An 18,102-nucleotide genomic window follows, 5' to 3' on the forward strand; every position below is an offset into this window, starting at 1 on the left:
TATTTGTATTTAAGCGTTTTATGCATGGTTTTATCTGAAACCACTAAGCTAGACACACGTTTTGTCACCACAGTTTCTTGTACTAGATCCTATTAATATAGCACTTTGTTCAACTCTTGTCTAAAATGAGAGAGTACATACATGCATGAGTATAGTCTGCCTTCTTTTCACAAGAATTTTCTTGCTTCTTGATGGAAATCATAAAGTAATAAAGCTTGGAAAAGACCTCCACGATCATCTTTCTCATCACCACCCTACCCCTAAATTATGTCCCCCAGTTCCACACCTAGACATTTCTTGAAGACCTCCAGGGGCAGTGACTCTACTACCTCCCTGGGCAGCCTCCCTGCCAAGGGGAACTACCTGCCCGGCAGTTCCAATGCCTCACCACTTTTCTGAGAAGAAATGTTTCATAACAGCCAATCTGAACCTCCTGTGATGCAACTTGAGGCCATTCCCTCCCACCCTATCACTGTTCCCTGGAAGAAGTGGCCAATCCCCACCTCGCCACAACCTCCTATCAGACAGATCAGGTCTCCCCTGAGCCTCCTCCAGATTGAACAATTCTAGTTCACTTAGTTGCTCCCTTTAAGACTTGTGCTCCAGATCCTTCACAGCTTTGTTGCAGCCAGGGGACCAAAACACAGCAGTTGAGATGTGGCCTCACTAGTGCCAAGTACAGACTATGAATACAAAGTACAAACGCTTTTAACTTTGTAAGCATATGGGGGATGGGCTGAAGATCAAATAGAGGCATAGAAACGCTAGGGAAGCCTCACAGTAGTGTGTTTGTTTCTCTCCTGCTAAAGGCAGGTGTGTTTAAGACTCCGCAGTATCAAGATTGCAGAACAAGTCTGCAGCAGTGCACCATCTATCAGCAAATCTGTGCAAACATGCTTGGTTAATAAAGGGAAAAATTTTTCTGACCATTTTGTGAAAAAACATCACAGTCAGATTGTTTGAAGTCCCACTTATTTCATATTTATCAGTCTGTGTGTTCTCCATTTTGACAGAAAATACTGTCTTCAATATTGACACTGGACTACAACAAGGTTACCTGGCAAAGTAGCCAGCAGAGTTAGCGTTGCTTTGAGATGTTTTAAAACAAGAACTTGATTAGTTAACAGTGCTCCACACTGCCGATATCATTGCTGAGATCATGATGAATACTATTTGCTCTCAAAAGCTGAAAACACTGCATTTTTTTAAACAACTATAGCATTGTTTCAGATGTGATGATATAAGGCCTCTGGCAAGGTACGTGGGAAGAGCTGACATGTTTTTGTAGGCCAGTTGACATAATTGGGAGACAAACAACAATTTCTGCTGCTTTTGCAGTTTGCAAAAGCTTGTCTGTCTGCTGTTTTTTTTTTCTTCACTATTTTTTTTTTCTTCTCAGTTATATCCCCAAGTTTAAGAAATGACAGTACCTTCCCACTTCTAGAATAGAAGGGAGAGAAAGTGTGAACATACTTGAAGACTTAGAAAAGTGAAAGATTTTGACAACTTAATTCAAAACCAATGAACTAAATGGAAATCTTTGCATTAACTTAAGTGCATGGGAGATGATCAAGGACATATTGCATTCTCTTTTATGTAAAGGTTTGCACTTGCTTTGCTCAGATGAACACCTGTTGCCAGCAGTGGAGTACCTTCATAGATGTTCCCAATATTCATAGGTTTGAGCTGAGGGAAAAGAGTTTAGATAAGGGATTACATTAGGGGACTATGTAAACATAGTTTGTCTTAAGATTCTGTTGTGGGAAAACAAAAGAAAGCCTATACTCCAATCTTTTTTTCCCATGATAACTGCAAACACAAGAGGAAGGTGAAATAGGAGAATCATGCAGTGTACACCAACAAGCCTCAGAAGGGTTGTCTCAGAACAAACAAGCCATTTTGTCATTAGCTGCTTTTGAAGAGCTTGCAGATAGACAAATTTATCTTCATGACGAATGTGATATGCAAAATGGAAGCACTTCAGTATGTGACATATTTCTAAAGCTAAATATTCCTTGCCAGCTGGTTAATTCAGACTCCATTAAGTTATGATCTGACACCAAGACCTGTGGTTGCAATGAGTGGCCAAGTATCCAAATACTCTGAACCTTTAACCCTTGTTGAGACATTCAAGCAAATGTAGAGACAGGCTGGAGACAGTCCTTGAAAATACAATCAAAAAGCAATGTCTTCTCCTTAAAAGTGGACGTCAACAAGCTGCTTACCTTCTAGAGGGTAGGTCTTGTTAGGTCTTGTTCTCACAATGTTGCAGCTTCTTTTAATCACATGTATTTACCACATCTCATTTAGAAAACAACATCCTCATTGTGGATTTGAATGAATAGATGAAGAAGACTATTCTGCAGAGCTTGGATTTGCACGTATCTTCAGAGCACTCCCAACACCTCAGCCCCTGCTGGGTCTTGTCATTGCTCTGTACTCTATCTACAAGATCCAATCTTGCTTTCAGCAACACAGGAAAAAACAAACTGAAGTGAAAAGGGAAGAAGTAAGTGTTTGACACAAACACCCTGGCACCGGTGATCCAAGAGAATAAATACTTGAGCACTGTACCAGCCCCATGCATGATGGGGGTCCAGACAGTGAGGCAGAAGCAACACGTGCTCTTGCTGATGACCAGGTTGATGACCCACCACACTGGCTGGCAGACTGCCTTTGTGTGGCCCTGCACATTGCCTTTGCCCCACTTGTAGCTAGAAAGAGTGGCTCTTAGCTGCTCAATTCCTGTCCACTGACAGGAATATCTCCATAAAGTTCACTCAGTAACTGTGACTGCTGTAGCTCCTGGGTGCAGCGCACATAGAAAGTACCCTGGGGTTGGCTTCACTCTTCCAGGCTATTCCGCACTTTTGAAATGAAGACTTGCTTTTATTATTTAAAAGAATGCTGCTTTGGTTTCTGTCTTTTACTTTCTTCATTAACAGACATTTCTAAATTTAGGATCATTATTACGAAGATACTAAAGCAACATTTCTCAAGACAAGTTGTTAATCCCACTGACTTCCAGAACAATCTGAATAATCCAGCTCTGAGTCTCCTCATTAAGGCCAGATTTATAAAATCTTAATCAAATTCTTGCTTGAGACTTTGTAAATCTGGTCTTAATTCAGATACTTAGAGCTGGAACACAGATCCACTCGAAACTTTGGGAAATTAAAAAAAAATTAGAGCAGCAGATGAAGCCTGTGCACCAAATATTTCTTCCACTGTAGCTGATATGAGAGAACATATGTATTATGTATGGATGGAGCTTGTCTCCCTCATCTATTTGGTGGATAAATTACGGCTGTTGTATAGAGAATGGATGAATTGTATAAAGCTAAAATCTTCCCTCTTTTATCTTATTTTTAGCTTAGACTTATCTGAAATATCTTGAGTGTAGTCTTTCAGTCTTTCCCATCCCTCATAAAGGATATTTATTTTGAGTTCTTCCATCTCCCTGAAGAAGCACAATTGTTATTAAAAACTTTAAGATCTCTTTTATCTGATGTTAATTAGTCACTGAGAAGAATTACGTACTATCACAGTTTGAATTAAAAACCTTTTCCAGTCTCTTATTTAACATCATCTCAGTTGGCTGTGGCAACTTACCACTTCACTATTTCTCCAGACACTGTAAACTTTTGCAGTTCTTCAATTTCAAAAGTGAAAAACAGGCAAGGGAGAAGGAAAATAAAACTGAGCCATCTGTTTCCTGAACACCTCTCCAGGCATCCTTCATACATCTTTTCCTTTGCGGGTGACCTTTACCAAGGTACATTTGTCTAAAAGTTGAGCAACAGTCCTGTATTTCATCTAGATATTCACAGTCCTTGTTAACATCACGCACCCCAGCAGACAGCTATCACATCCACAACCCCGTTTAAGAATGATAAGGTCCAGGGAGAGCCAGGCAGCAGGTGACAATGGCATATATTTACAGTCCTTGATTATATTTCATGGAATTATAGTGATAACAGCCCTGGAGAAATTCTCATTTCCTTGACAATGATAAGGATCATGGGTAGAGTTGATAACTGTAACTTAAAGAAGTTATGTATGCCTGCAAAACAAGGTCAGTTTTAAATGCAGAATGATTGCTTGTAAACTGTTCCTCTGTAAATTCCTCATAGGAGCAAAAGACATAGTATCGGGGTTGTTATCAGTGGTGATAATTCACCTCTGGTTCAGAAGTACAGTTTTTAAGTTAAGCCAAAGCCTGATACTTACATTTTAAAGTTGTGTAATTCTTTTAAATCATATTAGATTAGTAAGGCACTATTAGAAGGCTAGGGAGGTATGTCCTCAGTCAACCGAAAAACATTTGCCTTTTAGCATGAAAGGCACAGTATACAAATTTTAGAAGCTTGCTAATCAGACCCTGTTTACTAACAATTAACATGAATTGTAAAACATTTTCAGGGAAGATTTAGCTGTAACATGCTAGGAAGGGGTGAGAGAGTAAGAAACTGGGAGAAAAATATCAGAAAATACAGTTCAGTACAAGTCATTTTGCATTAACAAGATACTATTCACCCTGCCAAGTACAAAAGTATTCACACACATGCAAACATATATGTATGTATATTCAGGTAGATTAATTATTCCACTGCCAGATTTCCAATGGGGAAATAAATAGCAAAACTACTATGGTCATAATAGACCATACTAATAGGCATATTACTATATACATAATATAATAATATATAATACTAATAGACTTCTCACTGTGCCTCTGTCTTTGCAGTATGCAATCATGCTTTTACAAGAAGGAGTAGAGACTTGGGACTTTTATTTGTCCCTAGTACTTTCTAGTTAGATTATAACTAACTCATACTAACCTTGCTTAATTGGCCTTGCAGTGCAAATGACATTTTTAATATTGTAATGATTCCTCTAGGGGAAAAAAAAAAAAAAAAAAAAAAAAAAAACTTACAAAATTCCTGTTGGCCTCCATAGCCTTTGGACTACAATGCAGGAGCACTTTTCCCAACTGCCTTTAAGTTGGGAAAAGACTTCACATAGGTGCTCCTTATCCTTCTAATGACTGATGAAATTCTAAGACTTTTCAGTATTCACTGGAGATCATAATTATAATGAGATTCTCTTTGTTATCTACCAAGCCTTGAAGCTCTCATCATTTGAGGGGAAGCACGTCTCTATTCTTTTTCTATTTAGCTGATTGTTAAAGTTTATGTCGAAAGAAGCTTGTGCCAACTCAAGCTCTAGTATCAGTATCTTTTTCCCTAACAAGAATTCGTAAGTACAACTGAAGTAGGAACAAAAGCTTCAAACCAGCTGAGCCAAATATTCCCCCCAGATTACCTCAGCCTTCTTTCCTTCATGCTTGGTGAAGATGCTAGCAGTTAGAAATATGTCCTTTACGAGGACTTTCCCCATGATAAATGAGAATAGCACCTTTGATTTTAGTGGAAATACATTAAAATTCTGTACATAAGAATCTGACCCTCTGCTCTTTTTCCTTATATCCAAAAAAGCAGCACAGTAATGGCAGGTAGTCTCCCTTTTTAAAAGAAAAGCTAAAGAAGGGAGAAGCATGAAAGGGATGATTTGATTTGTATAGCCTGTTCCCTCCTTCACTACATTTTCTCTGTATTTCCAAAGACAGGTATAGCTGGTTTAAATGCCCTTATGTGGGCGAGCAGAGCAGGGACATAATTTACAATTTACTGCCTGGAAAGAGAAATATCTCTCTTCTTCAGAGTAGGTGGGGGTCAGGCAGGAAAGAGCCAAGTCTCAGCCAAGTGGCCGTGGTGGCAATGTGGCTGGGTTTAACTGACTTAGCAGCCACCACAGAGGCTAGCACATCATCCCCACCAGTCTGCTTATTGGGATCCAGCCTTGCAGTGGCTGTAAGCAGGTCTGGCAGAAGGATATATCCTTCTGACCCAGGTTCCCATTCCAAGGAGGCCTCAGAGCATGCCGCTGAAGAGAAACTTCTTAGCTAGGACAGGTGAGACTGGGCAACTAATCTCTTCCATGGGGAGCATGAGCATCCTGGTATCCCTCCCTACCCAGCACAAACAGAAACAATGGCAGTGGTGTTATGGAAAGTAGAAAACAAGCCACAGCATCAGCAACGCTCTCTGAATGAAAAATCCTCACACAGAGCATCCTTACCAGGTATTCCTTCCCCCTCTGCAGACAGCTGGACTTCTGTTTGCACACTATCGGGTTACAGAGCTGTCCTGACTTTTCCAGAAATTCTCCTAACCTCTTCCATCTATTCAGATCCTTCATCCATACCAGCTGCTCCTCTCTCCCAAGCACAGGGATCACATTCCCATCACTCCTGACCCTGCCCACTGCTTGGCCACTCCATTCTCATAGAAGATGAAGTCTATGCATGGAAACACAATGTCTGACAAACAAGCACATAGGTTGCCATGCCCACTTTGCCATTAAAGTGGCAAAGTGCAACTGTCAGACATACTAAGTTGCTCAGAGGCAGGTGCCCCAGCTTTGGGCATGGAGGATATGGCTGACTCCTTGCCCTGAGGAAGTGGCCCCAAGCAAAAGCAGCTTGGCAGGCTCAGACATGACACAGAACATGCCGCAATTAAGTGTGTCTTTGCTATGGAAGTGATAAGTAATCATTTAATTACTGTGCTTTCATTTTTACAGAAAAAGTTCCAGTGTTAGGCCACTAAGAAAACAGAAGACTTTTAAAATAATCAGGAACCTTTTGCATCAATACTGGAGTAGCACAGTCATGGTGAACACGCTGTCCCTCTCCCCATCCACACCTACACGCTTGTGGATAGCTTCCCTGGGACATTGCTACCACCCAGGCTGCATACGACTAATTCAAATGCAAGGCATTTTGATTCCCACTCTCCTACCAGCAGCAACCAGCTGAGTCAGATGATGCTGTGCCCATCCAAGTGCACACGTGTCAGACAGGAGGCTGGAAGAGCTGAAGTACGTAGTCTTGATCCAAAGCAGTTCTGCACAACCCGGCTAAAGAGTTGGTGTTTCAAACCAACTCCATCACAAACAGCTTCACCAGGCTTGCAGTGACAGGTGCCACTGGCCCACTCTCCAATTCCTCAGCTAGATCATGCCACATCTTTCATGGGCACATTTTCAGTTCATACTTAAAAGCTTCTTCTTTATTATGCTTCATTCAACATCTGCAGCAGAAAATGCATGCTGCCAGACACCTAGTGCTCACAGAACATGTGCTCAGTCACCACCCATATACACCTCTATCAGCTACAGCAAACTGCCACACAATGGTATGTTATAAAAAATCTACTGGCATCAGAAGGGAAAGCACTACAGCACTGTATAAAGACTTACCTGCAGGATTTTCCAAATGTAAAGTGTATTTAATCATTCAGCATAGCTCAGCTATGAAAGACTCACTTTTCTCAGCCCAAATGATCTGTTTTCTCTGTTAAGAGAGAATGCCTCTATTTACTGAGGCTGTCAGAGGTCAGAAATGAAATGCATGTCAGGTCTCCTCAGGTCCACAATTATGTACTACCGTATTTCTAATTGAGGTAATTTCCATGAAAGACCTTTCTTCCATGCCCTCAGGAGAGCCAGAAAATTAAGAGCTTGTTTCTTCCAAGATAACTTTCCGCTCACCTCCATAATGCTGTTCATGGAGGACACAATGGTGCAGAACAGCAGTAATTGAGGAAAAATACTGGAATACAAGCATTTAACCAATAATGGTAGTTATTTTCCAGAAGCCTGCTGACTCTAGCGATTTTGCTAAAAAGTAACTTTGTGACTGATGCTGACTGAACACATTACTGGAAGCCAATAACCTGCAGCCAACCTGCTTTAATACCATCATTTTTTTATAGGCTGAAAAGGACCATTACCATATCCATTCACTTCCAGATTCCAGAGAGGCCTACGTACAGCCAGGTACAAAATGGTACAGTCTGTATTTTATCACGCAAGCAATACAAAGCAAAGAAAACTGACGTTGCTATTGACCACCAGCTTAAGGTGGTCCCTCATTGTCACTACAAAGTCTGAAGGTGCATCACTGCAAAATGGCGTGATACCATTATTTAGAGGTAAATCCACATTAACACCTGAAGTCTAATCACTCCTTGCGCTCTCTATCAATAAACATTTACTGGAGAAATACTGATCCCACTGAAGGCAATGTCAAAACTGCTAACTTACAATCCAGAGTGTGTTCCTGGATTTGGGAAAGAAGTCTGCAGATAAAGAAAACTCTATATCAAGTTAGGCTGGGAATGTAAATTTAAATGTAAAGATTTATGAAAGGTACTTTAAAACATTATACAGTAACAACGGTTGTACTAAACAACAGTGACTGCACCTGGATAAGGGTAGGAGGTTTTGTATTCTGTAACAGCAAACAAGTCTGCCTGTAGCTCCTGAAATAAAGTAGCAAAAAGATGTGTGGGTTGCCCCTCACACACCCACATTAAGAATACAAACAGTATCTACCTGACAACCTGAAATCTCTCCAGAAGAATCTTAATTCAGCAGTTCTTTTCTTTGGCCACTAAATTTAATTAACAGGGCACAGAAGTATCATCTAGAGCTTGTTACACTCACAGTTCTTCCTTCAGCCAATGTGATATGCTCCCATCTTCTCTGTTGCTGACAGCTCCATTTGTAAGAGTCTTTGCAGAAAGCAAATGTTAATCTGGCTAAGGTAGAGAAATGAAAAATTGGTAAACCATGAAATGCAGTGTTGAGCACAAAGCTAATCCCCAGAGGAAGAAACAAGAATGGGAGTTAGTTTATTTGTTTTTCTTTTTAACTTTGTTGAGCTTTGATCTATGAAGAGGATTTGAAAATTCTGGAGGTTTTTTTTTTTTTAATTCCTAGATTTCTCTTTGCTTCTTTATATTAAAAACTTTTAGAGTCATCTAAAAAAGAGCAAAGTTTCATGGTCATACCTATGTAAGGAAAATTATAATTTTACATATTATAATATTTCCTAAATTTCTATGAACAGAAACATACAAATAGACCATAGTGAAGACAAAATTTAACTAATATGTTAAAATTCCTTTGCCTTTGTAACACTGATAGATTAGGTTTGCATTTGAAGATCTATTTTTTTGCAAATGAAGAGGGAGCCTTAAAAAGGCTAGTGATTATGATTATGAGACAAAGACTAATAATTACAAGGGATATAGATATTTAAACAGATTGTTTAACATATGGATTTTTTTTTTCTACCTCAGTGGCCACTTTAATCTGCCACTAACAGACTTTGGAAATTGCTCTCTCTTTATAAATTCTGCAAGCAAACTGCCCCACAGAACCAGCAAGATAATCAAAATGAATGTTTGAAACCTAAAGCAGCACTAAGAATGATACAGATGTTTGAATTCACAAATAATTGTCTGTTTCTCAAGTTTCCCTCCAGTAGTGAAAGCTTAAAATGATCCATTTTTCATTCCTGAGATTATGCTGGCTTTAGCAGCTGTATTCAACTTCACAGCCATCTAAAGAAAACTCCTTCAAGGGGCGTAGATATCTCCTAGGAGAAAAACATGGCCAAACACACTGCAGTGCCAAAAACCTACTCATTAATAAGTGCAGAAGGGAGAACAGATCCAGGGATATTAGTCATGTTTCCACTCTCCAGCCTTTACAAACAGGACTGAGCTAAAAGTCATTACATCATTCACCTATCCACTTTTATTTCTAGAAAATTGTATCACTTTCTGTGAGCCAGAAAGAAAAAAAAGATTGTTCACAAAGGTTGGTAGTAGCTCTATATGGTAACCGATGGGTTCGACTAAGGATTTAGAAAGAGAGGAGGATGATGAGCCATGCCACTCATCCCGTTTTCTTTCTTGTACTCTGCAGCTGGTGTTGGGACTACAGGAGGCTCAGAAGCAGAACCAATCACATCTCCAATCAACAAAGCAACCTGCTTCATGGGAATAGGGCAATGAAAACATCCAAAAGACTTCATATTTTATCTACGTGTGTAAACAAGGAAATATGAAAGAATTTGAGAGGCATATGGATGAACTGCACGCATGCATACTCACATTATATTTCACATGCACAGAACACGTACTTCATATGTTAACATGGAATGGCATCTGCAGTCTGAATTTGATGCTTATTAGTTGTTTTCACTCTTCAAATTAACTGACTTGTGCATTAATCAATACTAAAGATGCCCAGGTATTTCTCCATCACTTTGAAGAAATCACGCTTTCCACAATCCCATCTTTGAATATTTGTTTCTTTTCACTGCAGTGTCCTGTGTTTTATCACTTAAATGCACGTGCTGTAACAAAACACGTGTTTTTTAAAAAACACCTTAATCTTTAACTGCTGTAATTTCTGTTGCAAGAAACAGAGATAAATCCTTCTGAAATTATTTTTTGTGTTCTACTCCAGGTTGATGGTTGGACTAGATAGATTTATTGCTCTTTCCAACCTTAATAATTCTGTGATTCTACCATCCCATCCTCTCTCATCTGACTCCATGCTGTAGAGACTCTGTTTTTGACCTCTCCTCCTGTGGAAACCACCTCATATTCTTGATGATCTTACTGCCTTGTTCTTCTGTAGTTCTAGATGACAGATTTATGGAAATGAGAAGAACTTGAAATGAAAGCAGTGCTCCAAATTTGGATTTCTCACAGATTTTATGCAGTGGTTTGTAGCGCTGTTCTACTATGCTGCTGGGTGGTCTATTTCTCTTGTAGCAATTTCTGGTGTTTATCGTTGAAAATCTTCTTCCATAACATTTGTCCAAGCTACCCAAACTGCTCCTTCAATAACCAGATCAGTTCTTGGCCCTTACTAAGACACGATTCCTATTTCTGGTGTGCTTGGAAGAAAAAAGAAGCTTATTGTTTTGTTTGTTACCTTGCCTTTATATCTAACTGTACCACAATTTACACTTCACTTCTACCTTCCTCCTACAGATTTCACTCCTACAATTTAATGACTATGTTTTTAATTCCCAAGAGTCTCATTTACTCCTGTTCAGCAGTGCTAGCTTCTTTTTCCAAGTGTAGAAGTAGAATGACACTCTTTTTAATTGATTTAGATTTATGTTGTTACTAAGCATCACACAGAAACATGCTGCAAGGTTCCATGATACCATTAAGCATTTTAGTCTACAACTAATCCTTTTACTTAACCTTTCAAATTGAGAAACACTGTGGTGGATATTCTGCATGGCATCTCTTTATTAGAACAGAACTCTTGCATATCCTCACTGGTCTTCCCATCACTGTATGCTGCATGTGTACTTGCAGTGCCTCAGTAGCACTGTAATACTATGTAATTAGTTTGCCCTTTCAGAGAGGATCACGAGGACCAACACTGAATGTATAATAAAACTGTATAAGTATCAGAGCTGCATACTCACAACAATGTACGTAGAAAAGAGATGCTGCAACTGAAAATCACTCCCTCCTCAGCAATGCATATTAAAAGATCTTCTGCCTGTCAGGAAACTGTTTCTCCTCAAAAGAACTGGTCAATATGTCCACCCACTACTAATGCTGTCTGTTTCCTCCTTCCTGCTTTGGACTCATCCAGACATACTTGGAATAAAATCTGTCCCTTGATGAGATTTCCATGGCAGCACTGAACTCAGTGGAAACTGCCGCAGGGATGGCAGCCCTTGAAAGTTATGAGAATGCTGATGCAAAATGTTGCTACTGAAGAATCATAAAGGTTGGAAAAGACCTCAAAGATCATCTAGTCCAACCATCAGCTTGGCATTGAACGTAAAAAATAACTCTGGAAGTTATAACCACCATGCCACTAAACCATGTCCCTCAGTGCTACATCTACACATTTTTTGAACATTTCCAGGAACTCTGCCATTACCCTGAGCAGACTGTTCCAACACTCCATCACTCTTTCTGAGAATAAATTTTTCCTAATATCCAACCTGAACCTCCCCTTGTGTGACTAAAGGCCATCTCTTGTCCTTTTGCTGTTACCTCACCGAAGCCACTTAAAACATAATGTATTTTAATGGTGAAGGTATTTTTATCTAATTCCACATAAAACTGAGAACAGAATTAAGACAAAAATTGAGTAAATGTATACAACATATAGAATAAAATATGAGTCTAAATAATGCAGCCAAAATGCACCATTGTTCTTCACCCACAGAACATAGTAATAGTACAAAATTAGCAGAGAAAAATCAGAATTCCTTTTAAGCAGAATAAGCAAGCTGAGAGACGTATCTTTAACCATTTAGAAACAAAAAACAGGACTTTTTTTTTTTTTTTTTTTTTAAGTCAACTGAAGTCAGTCACATTTAAGCTGTTGAGCTCTAGCCCTGCTTTTTCTATCAGTCACTGTGTTATGCATTTCCCTCTTTATCTTCTGTCATATACAATCTCCTGTGACTATGGAAACATCCAGTTCCTATCATCTGTATTTATGTGCTAAGATATCACAGCTAGAAACATACTGACTTACTCAATTTTGAGTGAAACTATTTTGGAAAATAACCCCTTAAAATGTCACACCAAAAAAAGCTTAAAAAGTTTTTGCCATTGACTTCAAAGAGCACAGAGAAATTATGGGCAGAAAGTGTGCCATAAGCATGATAAAAATAAATTTCTTAGTCTAAAAATTTCTACTCTTTTGCTGCTTCTTTTCATTGAAATAAACAAATGTAACTCAAATACTTGCGTTGTCATGAATACCAGCACTACCGAGTCCACATACCTGAGGCACAGTGATTTAATTCTTTTCCATCATCAGCTAAATTCAGCTTAAGGAGTTTGCATCTACTGGCTGTCAAAGCACTACGTCGATTCTTAGATTTTTAACAGAGATTTCACTACTGGCTTTAAAAGAAAAGAGAAAAATATGTGAAGAGATGTTTGATGGGGAATCTACTACAGAAAATCAATACACCCAGAGAACTAATATGAAACCAGCCTTTATGAGCCATTCTACAGAGTACAGCTGAACTGGGTTTAAATTGGTTTCAGTCAGGATTTATAACTCCTGGAGTCATTAGCTCAACTGGTGTAAAACAGTACTGTCCAGAACTGTCATTCTGGAACATGTAAAAGGGTGGAAAAAATTGGAAAAACTAAAATATTTTGCTGTCTCAGGCAGTCTGGTGGAAGAGTCCTGTATGTTGACATTTTAAATAAACCCTGTTTGAAAACAAATTTCAAAACCTACAAGTGGCAGACTCTCAAGAATTTTGTAAATATTGCTATTGAAGTCACTTTGTCCAAATTTTCTGGAGGAATTCCTGTACTTAGTTGTGAGCAAAGAGCACTGAGTTTCAGAGTATGTTAGCACCTCCTGTGTACTCTCTTCCTTTAGCTAGTTCCCCTGCCTTTTCCAGAATGAGTACATCCAAAATAACACTTGAGCAGTGCAAACATAGAAACAACACAAATTTTACCCTGAAGGTGATTTTACAGAAAATAAGAAAATTATATCAAGGAATGAACTTGGCTCCACCTATACACAGGCCTCACAGGTGTGTGTGTGTCCTTTCATAGAGATGTCCTATTGGGCAAGTTTTGGTATGCTGCCTGTACAACATCTTATCTGACCCTTTCAGATTCACATTTGTATTTCCCCCAACTGCTTTTGGCTCCTGCAAGAGGTAACGCAGAGCTGGATGCACTTCTGCAACAGTGGAAAATTTGCTAAGATAGAATCTAAAAATGGATCATATAAAATGCAAACTTAACAAGATGCATAACCACCAACTTGCTTTCCTCAGAAAAAATAAATAAATAAAATTAAAAAAGGAGAAAAAAAAGTCCCTATTGTAACAAATTTTAAAAGTGCTATTTTTTAAATAGTGCTCCTGGAAGAAAAAAGATAAACAAGAATGTGGCCTCTAAAATCTAAAAGATTATGGTTTTAACAGAAACAATCTACATATAGGTAATCTAATGGGAGATACTACGTTGGATTTAAAAAAATAAATAAATTTAAGGCTGTCCTTTAAAACTTGTTTTTCCAAAGCAATATTTTTTACATTTTTTAATCCACACTGCTACAATCCATATTTCAGTGTAACTGGATCTAAAGGGACTGTGAAATAAACATCATTTCATTATGCTGATAAGGAACAATAGAAATGTTGCGAATTTGCTCCTTTCGTTTCCGGAAAAAAAGAAAACCATCATATTCCTGAAGACAGCAGGGCTACAAAATAACCATTTTATACTCAAGGCTGAGTTAACATCATTAGTTTGCTACTTTGCTAAGCATTAATCCATAGGATAATATAAAAATATTTTTCTAACATGCAACAGAACATGCTCAGCCTACATCCTCATTTCCTTTGTTCAGCCTCTTAAAAAGATGATGCCACTTAGAATTGTGAGGCCATATACAGATTTTAAAAACTAATTTTATTTATTTTTTTCCCATCACTGTCGGTTGTTCAGTTTGAACAGTATGACTAAATTTGCTTTTGCCATCCTGCTGTCTTCTCCAGTCCTCAGGACACCCACTTGAAGCTCGTGGGTGTATGATGAAAACTGTCCACATTTCCCCACTTACCTCTTATTGGTATCCTCAAATGTTGCTCCTTCATCTCGGTTTCTCCCCAGCACTTCCAAAACACCCTCCAGGTTCCTACACAATTTTCCATGCCTTTCTCCTGAACTCAGAGCACTTTGCTATCCCCATATTGTGTTCCTCTCCTATCCCAAAAATCAGCTGCCATTCACCAGCTCTTCATGGGGGGAGAAGTGCCTTTTGGGAACTCTCTACTGTTGTACTTCTCATAGCCCATTTCATCATGGCTCTCATTCTCCACCTCACAAGCACTGATCATTTCCCAAAGTGCCCTGGAACCAGACAGGTTTCTGATCAATAAATAACTCTGTTTTACATGGTTCAAATTTACGCTTTTATTTGTCTTTTTTAAATTAAAAAAATAAATTTCATTATTAAATAGTGGAATGGGTCTAAACTAAGGTTTACATATTAATTCACTTGCTTTAGAATTCCAGAGAAACAATTAGAGTATACCGCCCAGACAAAACTCTCTGTTAGAAAGCTCAACAGTGGCGTAATTCAGTTAAAACGGGGAAAAAAAAAAAAAAAAAAAAAAAAGTCTTAATGATTACAATGAATGTTAGAAGTAAACCTCTGGTGTTGGTGTCATCCGAATCCGTTTTCCATCGCAAAGGCAGTCATTGTATTCGGAATACTATACCACAGTGCTAATGTCATCAGCTTCATCTGGTTTCTTTTGCCTGCTTGGCAGGGATTTCAAGTATTCAAGGTGCCTCCTTGCATCCTCCTGATTTTGCCGGACGTAATAAACCACATATGAGATCACCATGGTGAACCAGCCAAACATAGTGACCAGCATGGCGTAATCGGTAGTCTTTTTGGGAAGGTTACAGAGGTCAGCATCATTGGCAGCATTGAGGAATGGCCTCCCAGCGTGTTCATCCAGCACAGAGGTCTTGCAGATGACATTGTTGGCCGTCTCATGGTTGACGGCCATACTCCTCAATACCTGCTGCAGTGTGCAGTCGCAGTGCCATGGGTTGTTTGCAATCCTGGCTCTGGCCTTTAAGTTGTTGAAAGCGTTTTTGTGCACACTTTGAATCCTGTTGTCGGACAAATCCAGAGTCTGCAAAGTTTCTGCCACCCCTTTAAAGGCATGTTCATCTATAAATTCAATCCCGTTTTTCGATAAATTGAGGACTCTCAGTTGGTGCAAATCCTTAAAAATTTCATTGGGGATAGATGTTATCTGATTGGAGTCCAAATAAAGTAAGACTGTTTCTGGTGGAAGATCTCTGGGTATCTCCTTGAGGTTTGCATTGCTACAGCTGACATTTAAACCTCCAGAGTGAGAACAGAGGCAGCCTTTTGGGCACATACTGGCAGAATGAAAGCACAGTATCATGAGGACAAAACTTTGTAAGAGTAGACACATGGAGAGGGAACGAGTTAACCACAGGTCTACCAAATGCATGCTGGGGTGTCAGCATAATCACACGACCATTTCTCATTCAGCCAAAAGTGGTGGGAAAAGGATCGGCGAAGCTGAAGTGTGGCTTCATTTTCTTCAGTGGGATTAGTAAAAATTGACTAACATGTGGACTTCCTCATGGTCATTACTCTTCTTAAAAACACACCTGCAAAGAGGAAAAAAAGTTCCTTATACCATAAACTCCAACTCCAACTTTTTTTTTTTTTAAAGAAATAAAATGAAGTGAAAGGGAAAGGCAACACCACAACACAAAATAAATGATCTATTGTCCTACCACTGCAACAGAGTATTTATTCAAGTACCTCCTATTAGCATTAAAATGAGTTTAGTACATAAATCCCTGGGACGTTTTTAGGAGGATAGACTAAACTCAGTCCAAATTGCACCGGCTTAGGCTTTAATACTTATTAAAAAAGACACTGTTTTGTTTGTTTGTTTGTTTTTCAAACCAGACTTTTCTAAAATATCCATAAAAGTAAATCACATTTTCCCTCGCTAATGTAGGAGATGCATTAGCAGAAGTTAGGATTTGGATCTCCAGAAATAGTGACAGGCAAGTGAGGCAACAGTGGTGGTTAATGTGAACTTATCTCAAAACAATTTATGTTATTTTTGGTCCAAATCAAAGTATCACAGCAGGGAAATATTTAAACTATATCCGTAACAATATCATCGATAAATTAGTAAACTAAATAATATTGGAAGTCACCACAAACATTCATCATCTCCCTGCTGTCTGCCCATTTCTTTCTTGCTGCATTCTCATTTCCTGTACCTCTCAGTATTTTGTGAGCTACTGTTGAGACCCACAGAAATCACTTACACCACTAGTTTCTTGAAAATTTTCTTTACATTTAAGATAGAAAGAAATAAATGTAGCAGTTGCCAAAAACTCTCAGCCTCCCCACATTAAATAAACCTCACACAAAACTATGTGCAAGCCAAACAAAAAAAGTTATTCATGGCATGTAATTTGCTAATAGAACACATGAAAAATATTGTTTCTTCTCCCCTTGCAAGTTGGCTTAAAAATAGTAAATATCCAGAAGCTTTTCCATTTTCTTCTTTAATTGGAACACAAATACAGAAGTCTGAAATGCTGACCTATAAGGTTGGAAAGACAACCTCATTTATTTTTTCCCCTATTATGGCAAACTACAAATTTCTAACCACAACAGGTCCATTTGTTTTCACGCACATGCCCCCCTCTGTCTTTGTAGCAGCTTGGATATTTGCAGCCTTCAGGTTGTATTTACATATAAATGAATTTTTTTTTTCCAGCACACAATGTAGTCTGCTGAACAACAAAATCCCTGCAGGAAGGATGTGTGCAATTCTATGGGAAACAGAAGAAATTGTATTGCACTCATAGCAGAATTCACATACTAACTGCAGTTCTGGCACATCACAGTCATACGGATTAAATGTGTCACAGAGTACTTCAAACCTACAGTTCAATTTTTATTTATCCCTTCTTGATGACTGTCAGAATGTCAGTAACCCTACAGGAAAAAACATCTTATGAGTATGCATGTTATGCGTGGCTACTTCATTTCTACAGCTTGGAAATGGAAAAAGAACATGTTTCATTGCAACTTCCTGTATCACTACTTGTCAGCTTATTTACTGATCAAGAGAGAGATTGCCCAAGAAGATAAACAGAAAGCTTATGCTTGGGCTCTGTAGCATGAAGGGCCCCTACCCTGAAATTTCTTTCTTTTCTTAAATAGAAAGGGAATTAGCAATTTCTATTGCAGAGTTAACCCTGTCAATGTAAAAGCATTACAAAACGAAGTAAGCTGAACATGAAGCAGAAAGGGAGGTGATGCAGCATCTCCACAGACAGCAGAGAGGAGCCCTTAGGAAAGAGGTGTCACGAGAAAGACGAGCATTGCACTAGGTGCCATTTCTCCCTGTGGCTCTTTGGTCACAAATTCAGATCAGACGGAAATCTGCTACTGAAGGAGACAAGCTACAGAAGTTGTTTCTTCCCAGCCTGCCCAAAAGTGCTAAGTACTTGCTAAAATGTGCAGCCCATTTAGAGGCCAAGCTGGAGGCGGTGGCAGTTCGATCTGGCAACTCAGTGCTGGCCATCTGCTTCACCCTCCCACAGCCCGGGCTGCTGCAGTAAAAAGGGCTGT

General features: G+C 39.0%; 1 protein-coding gene and 1 long non-coding RNA gene across 5 annotated transcripts in view; one reads left to right on the plus strand and one right to left on the minus strand.

Annotated features, from left to right (window-relative positions):
- The window catches only part of LOC122189617, a 69,803-nt gene extending 57,194 nt beyond the window's left edge, over positions 1–12,609 (plus strand). For both annotated transcript variants that reach the window (XR_006181890.1, XR_006181887.1), the window contains exon 8: positions 9,841–12,609. This is a non-coding gene — a long non-coding RNA (uncharacterized LOC122189617). The remainder of the gene's footprint in view (positions 1–9,840) is intronic.
- A 2,237-nt stretch (positions 12,610–14,846) lies between these two features.
- Positions 14,847–18,102, minus strand: part of LRRC3B (leucine rich repeat containing 3B) — a 44,098-nt gene continuing 40,842 nt past the window's right edge. For all 3 annotated transcript variants that reach the window (XM_042889273.1, XM_042889275.1, XM_042889274.1), the window contains exon 2: positions 14,847–16,106. In XM_042889273.1, coding sequence (XP_042745207.1) covers positions 15,164–15,943 — 780 coding nt within the window. In that variant the 5' untranslated portion in view covers positions 15,944–16,106 and the 3' untranslated portion in view covers positions 14,847–15,163. The remainder of the gene's footprint in view (positions 16,107–18,102) is intronic.

This window comes from Lagopus leucura, unplaced genomic scaffold, assembly GCF_019238085.1.
Source record: "Lagopus leucura isolate 7727_CA_CO unplaced genomic scaffold, USGS_WTPT01 Super-Scaffold_100157, whole genome shotgun sequence".
Taxonomy (NCBI): Eukaryota; Metazoa; Chordata; class Aves; order Galliformes; family Phasianidae; genus Lagopus; species Lagopus leucura.